We start from the raw sequence: 17,132 nt of genomic DNA, 5'->3' as shown, positions 1-17,132 counted from the left end.
TAGTATACACCATACGGGCAGAAGTTTGATAGCCCTGAACTGCGCGTCAAATGCCCTCGGCTTCGCCTCGGGCATTGTGACGCGCAGTGCAGGAATATCAAACTTTCTGCCCTTGTGGTGTAATATACTAACTATTGCAAATGAATTCTCCGATAATATACAGGGGATATTACTGTACATCGAAAATAAACGAAAAACATTTTCCACAATAAATATGTTTAAGCGTCTAGAATGACCCCCAGTTTATATTACAATGACGGCAATTTTTACTTTTCCAGCGAAATAATTCTATTTGGTATAAGAACTAACACATACTTTTATTGGAAAAATTAAACGGATAATAAATCGCATTTCAGTAAATTTGCAACCGGATTCTGCCGTACAATTTCCTTATTTTATTATGGATTTTTATTTGAATGAAAAATAAAAATGAAAAGTGATGGGTCGGACAAGTACTTTTAACACATATTTTGATTTAATGACTCCCATAAGGGTTACATCCTCCTGTTTCACATTTCCTCTTTCTTATTCTATTCCTTCTTATTCTACCTTACATCTAACGCGTCGTCTTACTTCTATCTTACTTTACTATCGCCTTTATTCGCCTTCTACCTTTCCATTTTCCATTCCATCTATTTCTACCTTTTTACATTTTTTCCATTTACATCCTTATTGCTCTATTCGTTTTATTTCCGCCTTTGTGTTCCTTCTCCTCCCCCTCTCTCCTCTCTCACTCCCCCCCTCTCCCTCTCCCTCTCCCCATCTCCGACTTCCGTTTCCGCCCTTTCATTCCATTCCTTCTTTCATTCTTCCGTGCCTCTTCTTTCATCTCCTCGGTCTTCTCCCTCTCCTCCTTTCTTCCATCTTCTTCATCCATCCCTCCCCCTTTCCTTCTTGATCCAGAATCTCCCTAATTCTTTCTCCTACTCCTCTTTCTGACTCCTCCCCTCCACCACATCTATCTAATACATGCTCCCATGTTTCTTCCTCTTCCTCACATATTCTGCATTTCTTCTCTTCTACCCCCTTCCAATACTGGCCTTCTCTCATTTCGTTCCCCAATCTATATCTCCCTATCCTTCTGTATCTTTCCTCCCCCCAACCTGACCTCAAGTATTTTGGGACTTCCTCTGTTCTTATCTCTCTATACCATCTGTTGTATTTCAAATCCCTTATCCTCCTTTCCCTTTCTTCTCTCTGTTCTTCCCTGTCTCTCTCCATCCATTTTTCCATTTTTTGTCTTTCCTCCACTCTCTCCTTTTCCCTGCTTTCCTTTCTTCTTTTTTCCCATCCCGATAGCTCCCTGTTTCTTTGCTCTTTCCTTCTAGTCTCTTCCCAACAGATTCTCGCTAATTCGCTTCCCCTCCCCTCCTCTAATTTCTCCTCGTACTTCCATGCCCTCCTAGTGGCTCTTGTCCTTATTTTCTCCCTCTTCGTCTCCTCCCTTACCATGTACCCTGGTGTTGTCCATTCTAAGCCCATCGTCCACCTTATATACCTATCTTGCAGCCTTTCCATTCCCTGTCACTCCTCCCATCCCCATATTTCCACCCCGTATGCCATCACCGTCCACACCAGCGAGTCGTAAAGCCACATCCTCCTCTCCCAGTTCTTTCCGAATTTTCTTTTCCCGATCCCCCACACCTGTCTCATTACTATCACCACTTTCCTAACTCTATCTTTTATATGCTTTTCTAACCCCCCGTTACTCTTAAACCAAAAGCCTAAATATTGCACTTCCCTCACTTCCTCTATTCTTCTATCCTTCCATTTCCATTCTATCTTTTTCCTTCTCCCCCCTCCCTTCCTAAAAACCATCACCTTCGTCTTCTCAATTGCATAATTGCATAATTGTAGGACCAATTAAACTAAACCACAGTTTGTCTTCGTACGAGTTTATTTTACACTCTTTAATAGCTCTGAAGCTCCTCTCCTTACAAGAGACACCGTCGAACTGCACAAGCCCCGAGCTCTGCGCAGTTGGCAACAGGGAGGGGGAAACAGTTCCCGCGATTGCCACGCCAGCACACCGTGCTCACTCGTCGTACTCGACAAAGCCCTTCCATTACACTCCCTCCCTTTGTCGATTTTGACGCAGCTTCCGTCCGTTTTTCACTTGTTTGGAAACTGCAAATTTTAGGCTGTAAACATAAAACAAAATTATTAATTCTAGCATCCCAAACTGTTGATATCACAGTCTGAATTATTTTAGTATTTAATTTTCGTGATCAATTCTCTTAGATACATGAACTCTCTTTCCGCCAGAGGCTTTGTCATAGTATCGGCCAAATTTTCTTTAGTAGGTATCCACAAAACTTTGACCTTTTTGTCGTCAACACATTGTTTTATAAAGTCTCCATGAGATTCTGCCATGGGTTTTCTAGTTCCCATTTCTTCTCTGAATGATAAGGCTCTCTGAATATCGTGCACACTCTGATCGAACGTTTTGAGTTTGTGACTCCCGTCCATTTCAGTGCACTCTTTTGCAGATCTGCTATCACACCATATGTTGATAGGAAACAAAGTTCGACCTATTATGTATCGAATTGACTTATCGAGCGATATCACCTCTTGGCATGCATCGCTCATAGCCAGGTACTCTGCCTGACAAGTAGACAGGGTCGGACAGGACTGCTTACGACTCCTCCACGCGATGACATCTCCGAACAACTTCATAATGTAGCCACCAGTGGATGTTGACTTTTCACAGTCTCTGAAACTGGAGTCTGTCAGTACCTCTAGATTGTCAGATGTGGATGTGAATTTTATTCCCAGACTCGTGGATCCTCTTAAATATCTAAATATTCTTTTCACATCCGTCCAGTCTTCCTCAGTGGGCTCTAGTTGTTTTCTTGCCAGGTAATTGGCTATATCTGGTCGGGTGGCATTTGCCAAATACATCAGGCTCCCGATGGCGTCTCTGTAGGGCACCTTTTTAACTTCGTCAGCTATCTCCAATTTCTCTGTGTTCAGCTTAGTTCTTTTGTTTCTGTTCTTCACTTGTCGAGTCACCATTGGGGTATTTTGCGGTTTGCACTCTTTCATGTCGAATTTTTCCAGAATTTTCTCCATATAGACCGCTTGGTGTATTAAGATGCTTTTATCTTTTCTATTACTCTGAATCGTCATTCCGAGAAAGTTTCTGGGTTCTCCTAAGTCCTTCATCTGGAACACACTGCTCAAATGGTCTTTAATTTGTTTAAGCTTCTCTGAATCATTGCTAGCTATTAGCATGTCGTCTACATATAGCAAAACGATTGCTAATTTACCTTTTAATCTCCAAGTGAACAGACATGGATCATGTAAATCGTTTTCTAGACCTAGCTTGCGTACTTCCTCTGAGAATTTCGTATTCCATTTTTTAGGGCTCACCTTCAATCCGTACAAAGATTTCATCAGTTTGTACACTTTGGTTCGTCTGATTATTTCTGGGGTATTCATTCCATCCGGTATCTCCATAAACACCTCTTCGTCAAGTTCACCATTCAGAAAAGCTGTCTTTATATCCATTTGGCACACTTCCAAATCCTCTTTGTTGATTATGGCAATGGTCGCTCTTATGAGTGACAATCTTGAGACTGGTGCGTATGTTTCCTTTAGTTCGTACATGTTTTTGTCCTTGAATCCTCTCGTTACGAGTCGAGCTTTATACGTAACAGTGCCATCGCAATTCACTTTCTTTTTAAACTTTGAGTCAATTATATTTGGTTTTTTACCGTTCGGTTTTTCTTTTGGTCTCTCGACTATTTCCCATACTTTGTTTTCTTTCATCGAATCTAGCTCTTCTTTTATAGCTTGCACCCACAAATTTTGATCCTCTGAATTTACAGCCTCTTCATATGAAATGGGATCCTTTTGGATAGATGCTAGAAGAATTGTTGAAAATGTTGTCTTTGTCTTATTATTATTATTATTCAGAGACTAGATGTCTCCACTCTTATCGTTGATGTTTTTCCCTTAACTACGCTTGTGTTATGTTTTTAACAGCTTCTAGCTGTAATCTTGAAAGTATCAGCTCAATAAATTTCTCAAATAATATTTCGCGAATCCAGAGTGAGAATTGCTTTATTGAAATAACTTTAACAGGTTATGGGCCCAGTATAAGCAACGCGAAATATAGTGAAACAAAATATATAAAAAAAATTCAAATTTTTTTAAGTTCACCGGAATATTTTTTGTGTATCTTAGCTGTGTGCGGAAAAATGGAAAGTGAACTCACAAAAATAGTGAAATTGAAAAATATAGAAAATTGGGGCATTTGGAAGTTTCAAGTGCGCTTAATTTTGAACGCGAGTAGTATCTGGGATGTAGTGACGGGTGTGGAAGAAAAACCTGTGATACCGGATGCGGAAGTTGCAGAACCGGTGCTCGTCGAATACAGAAAGAAACTTGCAAAATGGAACAAGGACGACGCTACAGCACAAAAGGTGATAGCGACAACGGTAGGAGAACAACCTACACTACACATAATCAACTGTGTATCGTCAAAAGAAATGTGGGAAAAATTAACGTCCATCTATGAACAAAAATCTGAGGCAAGCATACATATGTTACAACAAAGTTGGTTCAGTACAATAAAAAAGGACTCAGATGACATAGCCACGCACATTTCGAAATTGGAGGATTTGGCACATAGACTCCGGCTCATGGGTGAAACAATCTCGGACTCGATGGTAATAACCAAGATTCTGATGACCTTACCCGCAAATTATAATCATTTTATAAGTGCATGGGAGTCAGCACCAATAAAAGAATGCACCCTAGCAAACCTTACATCAAGGCTCACTATCGAAGAGTCAAGACAATTGTCTCGAGAGGAGAAAAATGGAAGTGCTTTTACATCAAAAGTTCAAAAAGGTAAGGAATATTACAATAATAGTTCAAAAGGGAAACTGAAAAAGGGAAAGTGTTACATATGTAGCAAGCCAGGACATTGGGCGAAAGAATGCTGGCATAAAGAAAGCGGCGGAGGAGAGAGAAAAGAAAGAAATAACAACACTCGACGCAACGGATCAGCTGGTATGGGTCTGACAAGTGTAGCGCTCACGTCTACAATAATTGATAAGAAAAAAGAAACTGACTGGTACATGGATTCTAGTGCTAGTGATCACATGTGTAATGAACAAGAATGGTTTACCACATACGAAACATTTAATGAACCATTGGCAGTGTGCATTGGTGATGGAGGATGCATAGAAGCAATAGGAAGAGGTCGCATCAATGTGTTAATATTTAACAATAAGAACTGGTGCAGAAACTACCTGGTCAATGTGTTACACATACCCAAGTTAAAATATAACCTTTTCTCAGTTGGAGCCGCTCTTGATAAAGGTCTACAAATGCAATCTACTAGTTCCACGTGTAAGATTATAAAGGACAATAGTATTGTGGCAGTGGGAGAAAGGCAAGGAAAACTTTATGCAATGAAATTTGAAGTCGTTCTTCCAGAGACATCATCAATAAATGTCGAACAACCCTGTGCAAACATAAGTTTAAAAGGCACACTAAGGGACTGGCATGAAAAGTTGGTACATCAAAATTTTCAACACGTCAAAGAAATTCTAAAACGTTTTGAAATACATGCAAAAACTGAAAAAGATAATTTTTGTGAAGCATGTACTATGGGAAAAATGCACAGACTTCCTTTTCCAAAAAGCACTTCAAGAACGAAGAAAATTGGTGAACTTATACATGCTGATTTGTGTGGTCCTATGCCGACTCGGTCAATTGGAGGATCAAAATATTACCTTCTTCTTAAAGATGACTATTCCCACTTCAGGGTAGCTTATTTCATCAATGAAAAGGCAGAAACAACACGGTGCATAGAGAATTTCATAAAAAAGGCAGAAAAACAATGTCCCAGGGGCATTAAAACTCTACGCACGGACAATGGACTAGAGTTTATCAATCATGAAATGGAGGTGTTAACGAATCAACATGGTATCAAACATCAGCGATCTGTCGTTTACACTCCGGAATAAAATGGGTCAGCTGAAAGAGATAATCGAACATTAATGGAAGCTGCACGAACAATTTTAAGTGCAAAAGATTTCGAACCAAGATTCTGGGCTGAGGCAGTGAACACGGTGATTAACGTCCTGAATCGGACAGGAACAAGCAGTTTGAAAGGAATAACACCATATGAATTATGGTTTGAGCGAAAACCAAAAATAGATGACCTAAGAATTTTTGGAGAAGAACTTTTCACACATATCCCAAAAGAAAAGCGGAGAAAACTTGACCCGAAAGCAAAACGAGGTTTTCTGGTTGGGTATGCTGAAGATACAAAAGGGTATCGAGTATGGCACCCTGAAGACGATACAATAACCATAGACCATAGACGTTGTGTTCACGGGACGCACACACCAGGAACATGAAAAGAAAAATCAAATTGATGAAACTGTGATAACAGATATTTCAAGTATCAATGAAAATGAAGGAGACAATCCTGAATTAATAGAAGACAACGATAAAAATCAGATTGAACCACATGATAATCAAAACAAAGATCAAGAAGAAGAAATAGAAAATGAAGAACAAGTGAACGAGGAATATGAAAAGCAGCCGGTGCAATAAATCATGAAAATCAAATGCAAATTCAAGGACGTGAACTCAGAAACAGAGCTTCATTACGTCCATCCAGGTGGTACAATGACTTCATCGATATAAACAAGTTATTCATAACTGAACTCACTGAACCCAAGGAACCAAACTCTTTTAAAGAAGCCGTCGAAAATGAAAACTCAGAAAAATGGAAAAGAGCTATGAATGAAGAAATCAAGGCATTACTAAAAAATCAAGTCTGGGAACTTACTGACGCTCCAAAGAATCGAAGGATAGTCGACAACAAATGGACGTTTAAAATAAAACGAGATGAAAATGGAAACATAAAAAGATTTAAAGCAAGACTTGTCGCCAGGGGATTTTCACAACAAGAAGGGATTGATTATCACGAGACTTTCAGTCCGGTAGTCAGGTTTGATTCCATTCGAGCTATACTAGCCATTGCTGCCATTTGACGCAAACATATTCAGCAATTTGATGTAAAAACAGCTTTCCTGTATGGAAACATAGATGAAGAAATATACATGTGTCAACCAGAGGGATATGAAGATGGCACTTCAAAAGTCTGCAAGCTTAAGCGTAGCTTGTATGGATTAAAACAATCATCTCGCTGTTGGAATCAACGTTTTACCGATTTACTAAAAAAATATAATCTGACAGCAACTAATGAAGATCCATGTGTGTTTACAGGTAGAAAAAAAGGTCATGAAATATTATTGGCAATTTACATTGACGATGGTCTAGTTGTTGCAAAGGATCGTAACCTTATCGACAAACTTCTCGTTGAATTGCAAACTGAATTTGAAATCACTCACAATGAAGTAAATTTGTTTCTTGGATTACAAATTGAGAAACATTCTGACGGCAGCTTATTTATGCACCAAAGTAACTATACAAGAAAAATATTGAAGAAATTCAATATGGAAGATGCTAATCCAGTGGCTATTCCGGCAGACTCACATGAAGAATCAAGTTTGTGCGGGGATTCGACAACAAATCAGGAACTCACATCAGCACCGTATCAAGAAGCAATTGGTAGCCTGATGTACCTTTCAGTGGCATCAAGACCCGATATCACCTTTGCTGTCAATCGAGCAAGTCGATATCTCAAGGCACCTACAAAAACTCATTGGAAAGTAGTAAAAAGGATTTTCAAATATCTCAAGGCCACTATAGACTATGGATTGAAATTCGAAGACAACCAGGAACAGCAACTAGTGGCATACAGTGATGCAGATTATGCAGGTGATTCAGAAACACGTCGTTCGACAATAGGATACGTCATAATGCTCGGTTCTGCGATCATCTCATGGAATTCGCAGAGACAGAAATCAATTGCATTGTCAACTACTGAAGCAGAATATGTAGCAGGAAGCCAAACTGCAAAAGAAATAACCTGGACAAAGAATTTATTCAAAAATCTATTGAATATAAAAGAAATCCTAACAATATTGTATTTGGATAATCAAAGTGCTATTAAGCTAATCAAGAACCCTGTATTTCACAAGAGAAGCAAACACATTGAAGTACGCTACCATCATATAGGAGAGCAGTACGAGAAAAAAGAATTCTTACTGGAATATAAACCGTCGAGGGAACAACACGCCGACATCTTTACCAAAGCACTATCTCGGGACAAATTCAAATTTCATCGAGAAGCTATCGGAGTTCATGAAAATTCTCGTCAAGAAAAATAAAAGAAGACAAAGTCAAAGTGGGAGTGTTGAAAATGTTGTCTTTGTCTTATTATTATTATTCAGAGACTAGATGTCTCCACTCTTATCGTTGATGTTTTTCCCTTAACTACGCTTGTGTTATGTTTTTAAGGTTGTTGCTAAATCTTTTGAGAGGGTGGGGGTAGGGGACGGAGCTCCTATGCTTATGCATTGAGTGACGTCAGCAATGCCAACTTATAGATACTGAATGATTACTTTTAATTCAGATGAATAATGCGAAAATTTTCAACTCTGTGAATGATAATATTGATTATAATTCAAAAATACGTTCATTTTAATCACTCAAAGTTGATAGAAAATTTATTCTCGATGATTGAAAATTGTGTTGAAATAACAACAAAGTTTGGCAACGTTGCGTAATTTCTTAATATGCAGCTGTTAGATTGGATGCAGTGAGATCTGTGCCTCTGTGTTTTCGTGTCATTTTTTTCGCCCAGCGTTTTTAGAGGTTATCATGTCAACGACGGCGGTAAATGAAAATGACGGGGAAAAAAATTCAAAAAAACCCGAAATTCATCGATGGAATGGTCGATTTGTTAGTTCTCGAGTTTATAAGCATCGTGCTATGCTCACTGACGCTGGAAAAAAACGAAAAGTGATGTGTGAAGAGAATGTCATAAGTTCCGAATCAATTGATGTCGAGGGCCGTCGCATTGTCAACTTTGCTATATTCGCAGAGAATTTAATATGTACTTTGTGCAAAGAAGTACTTTCTCTAAAATATACAATAAAAGAACGACATAAAGGCCTTGCTTCAATTTTTGATATTCGATGTCATCACTGCCTTCATGTAAATGAAGTGCTGACCGACACTTCGAGGCAAGCAGAGAATCAACAAAACGAGTACTCGGTCAATTTAAAAGCAGTATTGGGTACGTATGCCATGTGGAATTATTTTTTTATATTCAATATTAATCCCGTCGTTTGCGCACTGAAGATTTATATAATGTATCAATTTTTACTCAGGTACATTGAACAACGGATTGGGATATACTCATTTGAATTCTCTTCTGGCAACGCTCAATATTCCATTCTTAACTAGTTACCAATTCAAGCAGCTCGAAAGAAAAGTTGGAAGTACAGCAGAAAATGTTGCAAAGAAAAGTTGTGAGGATGCTGTACAACTGGAACGGAAGCTGACGATTGAGAATTTGGAGGTTCTGCAAAAAATGCTGTAGGTTTAACGGTCGCCTCGCTTTCAATATAATTTATCAGCCATCAGAGAATATGGAAGACGTTATTTTCGATAATCAATTTGCTAATCAACCTTATGTTCTTGTAAGACGAGGACTGATATACGTATAGAAAGACGTAACAGAGTCTTGACACCAAGTATTAAAAAAATACCCCAGTTAAGGTTCAATGTTCTCTTATAATAATAGAAGTATGTAGTTTGTAATTTGAAATGTGAGTTAGAAGAAAAAAAATACTGATAGTTGTAGAAGTACGAGCAGTAGTCGTAGTAGTAGTAGTAGTAGTAGTAGTTAGTAGTAGTATTATGTAAAATTCGTAAATATTTACAATTGCACCATTTTTCATTCTTTTTTGTTAAGATGATCTATCGATCGTGGTATCAGTAAAAATCCTTCTTGATGTTTTATTGGAGCGGTTTGATATTGAAAATAAATATCATTGAGAACAGCCAAAGAAATGGTCATCTGTTTTTTGTTATTTCTCACACTATTGATAGATCACTTTAAAAATGAACTTCTCATAGTTAAGAATATAAACTAATATTCTGTAATTATAATATTAAGCTTTGTAATCAATAAAATTTGATGTATCCTCATTGGAGAAAGTTAAGTTGCTTTCTGTTTGTTCTGCTAGCAATAATTATAGGTTTGAAATAATGAAATGATGTGCGAAAAATTCGTTGGATGTACTCTTAAAAACTATATATATTCTTACAATAAAAATTAATATTACTTGACAAAAATGAGGTTGTTGCTTATTATTTTATAAAACTTATTCCTATTTACGAATTCCTTTACATCAGTACCGATAATCAAAATTTCTCCTGCTGACGAAAATTTGCCAAATTTTGAAGAAGCAAACTGTATTTTTGTTTTTGGTGCTGTATTCCAGACCTAAAAATCTACCAGCCAACTTCCTTGTACCAACTTACACTTCCTTATTCGACTCCTGGAATGATGTTACAATCGGTGACGACGATGTGGTACGATTGATGGTTTCGTATGATATGGGTTGGAGTAAACGTGGAACAGGACGAAATTACGACAGCCTCAATGGATATGGTGCACTGAATGGGTCGCAGAGTTCAAAAATATTAGATTACGGAACGAGGAATCGGAAATGCCGAAAATGTGATCGCGGGATAGCGAAAGATCAACACGATTGTCGCTTGAATTTTGAAGGGAGCGCCAAAGCTATGGAGCCTGATCTAGCGATTCAACTTTGTACTAAGAGCTCTATACTTAAAAAAGCTAATACGGAGGTGGGGATTTTAATCGGAGACGATGACAGTTCTACCATAGCTGGCGTTCGCCGAGCCAGTGATCATGAAGTTGTGAAGTTTTCGGATCAAAATCATACTGCTAAAGGAGTTTCAAACACACTCTATGAAGTGAAGAAGAAGCACAATGAATTGACCAAAGATGCTATCGAATATCTCAATCGGTGTTTCACTTACGCCGTTTCACAGAATAAAGGCGACAGTGAAACGATTGCAAAAATACTACGACAAATTCCAGACCACGCGTACAATCGGCATGATGGATGTGGAGATTGGTGTAAATATCACCGGGATAAAGAAAACTATGAGCATACGTCTATACCAGGTGGATTCATGAGCTCATCTTTGGATCCCATTTTGAAGAAAATTTTCGATCAGTTGGCAAACAATGTCGAAAAATTTGCTCACGGCATGTCAAGCCAAGCAAACGAAAATCTAAACGCTATGATGGCCAGTAAGAACCCTAAATCACGATGCTATTCGTTGGGTCCATCTAGTGACTATCGTTTTGCTTTAACCGTTGCTAACAAAAACATTGGTCCCGGTTATGTACACACAATGATAAGCGATTTAGAACTCTCTCCGGGCAAGCATACAGCCAAATATATAAATACGAAGTTGGTTATCGCCAATCAAAGAAAAAAGAAAATTGCTTCTCCTGCGTTCAAAGCAAGGCGAAATATGTTGAAAAAATATCGAACAATATTGAGACATCGAAAACAAAAAAAAGAAGGTACGACGTATGAATCGAACATGGGGCTTCTTCAATATCCTGCTCTTTCTTTTCCTGAAAATACGGATTCAAGCGAAGAGGCAATAGTGTTTTTCGATCTCGAAACCTCAGGTTTTATGAAGACCGCCGAAATTTTGCAAATAGGTGCTCGTTACGCAAACCAATCTTTCGGAGTGTATATTAATCCTATTCGTTCAATTTCACCTGCAGCGTCTGCGGTTAACGGGCTCCAAAGCGTAAACAGAGAATTGTTTCTCCACGGCGTTAAAGTCCCATCACACCCACTCCGCATTGCCTTGCAAAATTTCCTCGACTTTTTACTCGGAATAGGGCGACTAAGTGTACTAGTCGCGCACAACTGCAAGTTTGATAGCGTCCGCATACTGAACGCTATCGAAAAAGTAGGAATGTTAGAGAAATTCGGCAATGTTATATCGGGTTTTAGTGATACGCTACCGATTTTTCGACGGGTGCTTAACAGAAGTAAGGATTGCAGCCAAACTCATCTGGCATCCGAATTTCTTCAAATTTCAGAGGAAAGGGCTCACGATGCAGTGCATGACGTTGAGGTTCTCCAACAACTCGTGGCTAAATTGAATATTCCACAAAAAGTTCTAATAGAACAGAAAAAAAGTGGAGAAGAAATTTTGGCGCAAGAAACTCGAGCCAAATTAATAGGGGAATGTGTCAAAACTCTGTCTCCTTTGGAAGGTGTTATTTCCTCTCAAATGAAAGCGAAGATGGCTTCACAAGGCATAGATTTCGACACGCTTATTGATACATTTTTATCGAATGGCGAAAACGCTGTTGAAATATTACTGAGTGAAGAAACTGACGGGAAGCCTCGTATCACAAAAAATTCTAAAGTTATAAATTCGATTCTTGACTTTCTTGTAAGTTTCATTGAAATGTTTTAATGAAATTAAAAAAAAAATTGTTAAAAGCGTTGAATGTTACGTATATATGCATACATATATACATATATCTATTTTATACATTATTAATATCTGTTGTATGCTGATTTGAATTCTTATTTGTGTTCAATAAACAAATAATTGAGATCCCATTGCTCGCATTTGACTACCTTCCGAAAAATCATTCGCGCCTATATACATATCTGTATACTATACATAACCAAAAAGTGCGAATCATGAATCTGTCACGGAGTGCTCTCAATAGTGTCGTAGTTGCAACGTTGCCGCATTTCTACAAGGCAGTCTCAGTTAACCCGATATGATCGTGATGCAGTCACATATTTTCGGTGATTTCTTGTTATTTTAGTCGGTAATCTATCTGTTCTTTTCAGTCAAATCATTCTATATATCGTTCTGATCCGAACTGTCTTTTTTCAAATGAATTTCTTCATTAATAAAAGTGATATAAGCAAAAAAGTGTGAAGGCAACGACTTCGTCCCATTCAACCGATGTTAATGAGATGACATTTTTGCTCAACTTCAACATTTAATTTCTCCGAAACTAGTTCGGTAACCTCAGTTTTCCTTGAACCAGTGTATTCAGGAAATATATATCAACAAATGAGGAAATTTTCATCGATATCTATTCATCTCAAAAATTTTAAGCAACAACCTTAACAGATTCTATCTGTAATCTTGAAAGTATCAGCTCAATAAATTTCTCAAATAATATTTCGCGAATCCAGAGTGAGAATCGCTTTATAGAAATAACTTTAACAAGAATGTGTCCCAGTTCATCTTTTTTCATTTCTTCGTTCTCAGAAATTTTCGTGTATCTAGCAAAGCTGATATCTTGAATTTTCTTTGTTTTGCTTCTTGTAATGGGACCCGAAAGTTGATCCGTGTAACTGGACTTCTTATTTTCCTCAGGATCTTTTTCGTTATTACTCGTATGTGATTTCCTTGGTCTTCCTCTTTTCCTCTTGTTCTCTTTGCTCAACTCTGGGCTCTTTGAAGCTACTTCTCTATTTATTTCCTCAGTATTTCCTGATTCTTTTGTCAGGTTTTCTTTCGAAAATTCAACTTGCACACTAGACTCACTTTTGTTGTTTGACATTTTCAACTCTTCTACTTCTGTTTCTGTCTTTTTGTAGGTGTCTTTGTACGTCAATTTCTCCAACAATCTCACATGTCTTGACTCTAGAAATTTTCTTGAGCTGGGATGCCATAAAATATATCCAGTGCCCGTGTGCCGTACCAGGACTGCTTTTATTGACACGTTGCTGAATTTAGTCTCCGTTTTAGGTAGCTTTATGTAAGCAATGCATCCGAATCTTTTTATTTGTTCAAGATGACACCTGGCTTTAGGTGAAAATTTGCGTATTGGTACTTCGTAGTCGATTGATTTATGAGGGGTGATGTTGTAGGTGTACACAGCTTCTTCTGCTGCTAGTTCCCACATACTTGCTGGTAAACCAGAATCACACATAAGTGCTCTGATTGTTCTCTGAATTGTCTTATTAAACCTCTCAGCTACTCCGTTGAGCTCTGGGGTGTACGGCGGCCCACAATCAGACTCAATTCTTTCCTTTTTCATAATTTCTGCCCATGTATTCGGTACCCCTATCTGACCTCACATAACATACTTTTGCGTTTGAACCCAATAGATTTCGAGCGGAGATTAAAAAGTCTTCAAAAGCCTGCCCTGTTTCATCTTTCGATTTTAAACAATATATTTTGGCAAACCGGGAATAGTCATCTACAAATGTCGCGATATATTTCTTCCCCCCTGGCCACGAGGTGGGTTTGATTGGACCCATTAAATCTGAGTGTAGAGGCCTTTCTGCTCTGCGTCTCTGTTGTTTAAACGGAAGTTTTTCCATTTTTGATAACATGCAAACTTCACAATTTTTTATTGAGTCTTCGAACTTTACATGTTGTAAGCTCTTTTCTTTCTTCTGTAGTATTTTCAGATAGTTTAAAGATGCATGACCCAGTCTGACGTGCCACAGCAATGCTTCATTCTGCTTGATATTTGAGTTAGTTGTGTCAATCGGATTTTCTCTGAATATCATTTTCAGATTCCCCATGTCGTTCAAGTCGTCTATTTTTATTGTTTTGAGAGACGTCAGACCTGAGTCACACTCCTCAGCTTTATCTTCTGGACCTTCAAACTGAGCTTTTATTTGAATGAGTTTTTCTGACTTCTCCCTCCCAATCACAGACTCTACTTCTTTTGCTGCCACTTTATTCTGTCTTATCTCTTCTCTCTCTTGAACTTCTATTCGTTTGACTTTACAGTTTGTCTGTAATTGTTCTGAAAACTCATTGTCTATTGCTAGACACGCTATACAACTATAGTTATCTGAATCATCTATATACCCGTTATTCTTGTTTGTTCCCTTTCTTATTTCAAACCTAACCACCCAATTAGGTTTCTCATACACTCCTTCAAATATAGTTTTGTCATTGGCTCGGTTGTATACCCGAAATATTTTATCATCTCGGTGTATACTAAACCCTGCATCTACTAGTCTTCGCAACGAAAGTAGATTTTCAGAGATCTCTTCAGCCGCAATTACGTTCGTCAACTTGATAGATTTTTCATCAGAGATATTGTTTTTCAATAAAAGATCTCCTTTTCCATCAATTACGATGTCAGCAAAGTTATTTTTGTTTGCGCTTTTAATGACTCCCTTTTCAGATATTTTAAAGTTACTCAAGATGAAACTTTTAGACACAATGTGTTCAGTTGCTCCTGAATCTGCTATAAACTCTATGTGTCTATCATTGTTATTAACCTGTTCATTTTTACCTTGATCGTCCTCATACTCTTCCTCCTGTTCATCTGCAGTCGACTGTTCTTCCTCATTATTATATTCAGCTCGTCTAGCGATGGAACGACCTCTGGAACTGGAACCTCTATGATTATCTCTGCCCCTGAAATGTCCTCTGCCACGTCCTCTGTTTGTTTTGGAATTCGCTTTGCCTCTGCCGCTGATGTTTTGTTGATTATTCATTTTGTTCTTTTTCGCCGGAGATCCGTACTGTTCATCGACTCTGCTTCTGTATCTTTTATTTTGTGCTATAGGTAGACGATTACGTTGACTCGGGCAATCGTTTCCTTTGTGATCAGTTTTGTGGTTACACCAGTAGCAGAACTAGCGATTTAAGTTTATTAGTGGGCATTCTTGTTGCCAATGTCCGGTTTTGTTGCATCTATAACATTTACTCTTAGTCCCTTTAAATTTTTGTGCAATGGCTCTGGATGCTGTCCAGAGCCATTACACGCTTGTTTTCGAACCGAAAGTCACTATGCTTCCCAGTGTGTCTCAATACAAGAAAAGTCCCCCCCCCCCCCCCCCCCACGGACGAGCGAAAAGGAGACCACGATTTCCGTACGTAAGGCGCTCGGGTCTGCGATAACCCCGCCCATGCACGCACTCACCTATACACACGAAACAGAGACTGAGTCGGCAGTGTTATGTACACAAAGTTTCGCAAAGATCCCCGTCGTAATTTCGGAATTTTCTCTGAATAAAATTACACACGAAATATTACAGTGTCGTAGACCGACACGAAATGTACGACAACCAAACAAAAACACTCGACTACCGGCTCATCTCACCGGCACCCGTGAGCTACCGACCGCCCTTGAGAGCCCTCTGCTTGCACACTTCGAATCCCGTCAGATCAACGAAACTCTCACTTTGTTTCGCGACAATTACCTCCGTTCTTGTAATGGTTTTTTTTTTCAATATTTATACGGTGCGACTTCGTATACTTTTATTGAACGGATATTGTATCCTCTCTCACTTACTGTTACACGCCCCCTTTGTCTCAGGCTTCATACAAAGTATCTCTTTGTCCCGATCGACCTCTCGAGAGTAGCGGAATCTTTCCCGTCTCTTCCCGTACTTTTCGCGTCCCCACAGACACTTCACATCGTTATTCACAAGTTACTTTTCACAAATTATGCTGACTTACCTCGTGCTTCTCTGAATATTCACGTCTCGAACACTCTGGAATACCGGAGACAAAGCCGGCGCATCGGAGACACAGATACACCGTTTAAACACAGTATATTTTTATGTAGATTTTTAAGGTCTTCTTTCCGTGAACGCAACCACGGACCTCTGCTACCATGTAGGACCAATTAAACTAAACCACAGTTTGTCTTCGTACGAGTTTATTTTACACTCTTTAATAGCTCTGAAGCTCCTTTCCTTACAAGAGACACCGTCGAACTGCACAAGCCCCGAGCTCTGCGCAGTTGGCAACAGGGAGGGGGAAACAGTTCCCGCGATTGCCACGCCAGCACACCGTGCTCACTCGTCGTACTCGACAAAGCCCTTCCATTACAATAATATTAAAACTCGGAATTACTAATAAAACGCTTGTCCTTCGATTGATATCATAAATTTTAGTGCTGCACGTAACTCAAATGGTAACTTTTTTGATTCATTAGAACTCTCTCAAGTTCCTGATGCTTCTCGCATCAGAATGAATATTCTGAATTACCATTAAATACTTGGCCTTGAATTGATATCATAAATTTTAATGCTGCACGTAACTTAGATGAAATTTTTTGTCAATTGATTTAGCTTTTAGAACAAGATAAAAAGAATGAGGCATCGATGTGAAACTTTTTCCGAATTGTTCTGTTGAAATTATTTACACTTAGTTTTATAATTTTTCGAATGGAATTTTTT

The 17,132-nt window shown here is 38.6% G+C and overlaps 1 protein-coding gene and 1 pseudogene across 1 annotated transcript; both read left to right on the top strand.

Moving 5' to 3' along the window:
* The window catches only part of LOC122413330 (cytochrome P450 315a1, mitochondrial-like), a 70,453-nt pseudogene that overhangs the window by 5,046 nt on the left and 48,275 nt on the right, over window positions 1–17,132 (top strand).
* On the top strand, window positions 6,591–7,019 carry LOC122413334 (uncharacterized mitochondrial protein AtMg00820-like). Its single transcript, XM_043423617.1, has one exon. It carries the CDS (start codon window positions 6,591–6,593, stop codon window positions 7,017–7,019), a length of 429 nt encoding a protein of 142 aa, XP_043279552.1.

This window comes from Venturia canescens, chromosome 7, assembly GCF_019457755.1.
Source record: "Venturia canescens isolate UGA chromosome 7, ASM1945775v1, whole genome shotgun sequence".
In the NCBI taxonomy this organism is placed as follows: domain Eukaryota; kingdom Metazoa; phylum Arthropoda; class Insecta; order Hymenoptera; family Ichneumonidae; genus Venturia; species Venturia canescens.
The sequence above is the reverse complement of the archived record's forward strand: the minus strand, read 5'-3'. Positions and strand labels throughout refer to the sequence as shown.

What these genes read in the sequence shown, in the direction of transcription:
- LOC122413334 (XM_043423617.1), top strand. Translation starts at nt 6,591, where the DNA reads ATGCAAATTCAAGGACGTGAACTCAGAAACAGAGCTTCATTACGTCCA.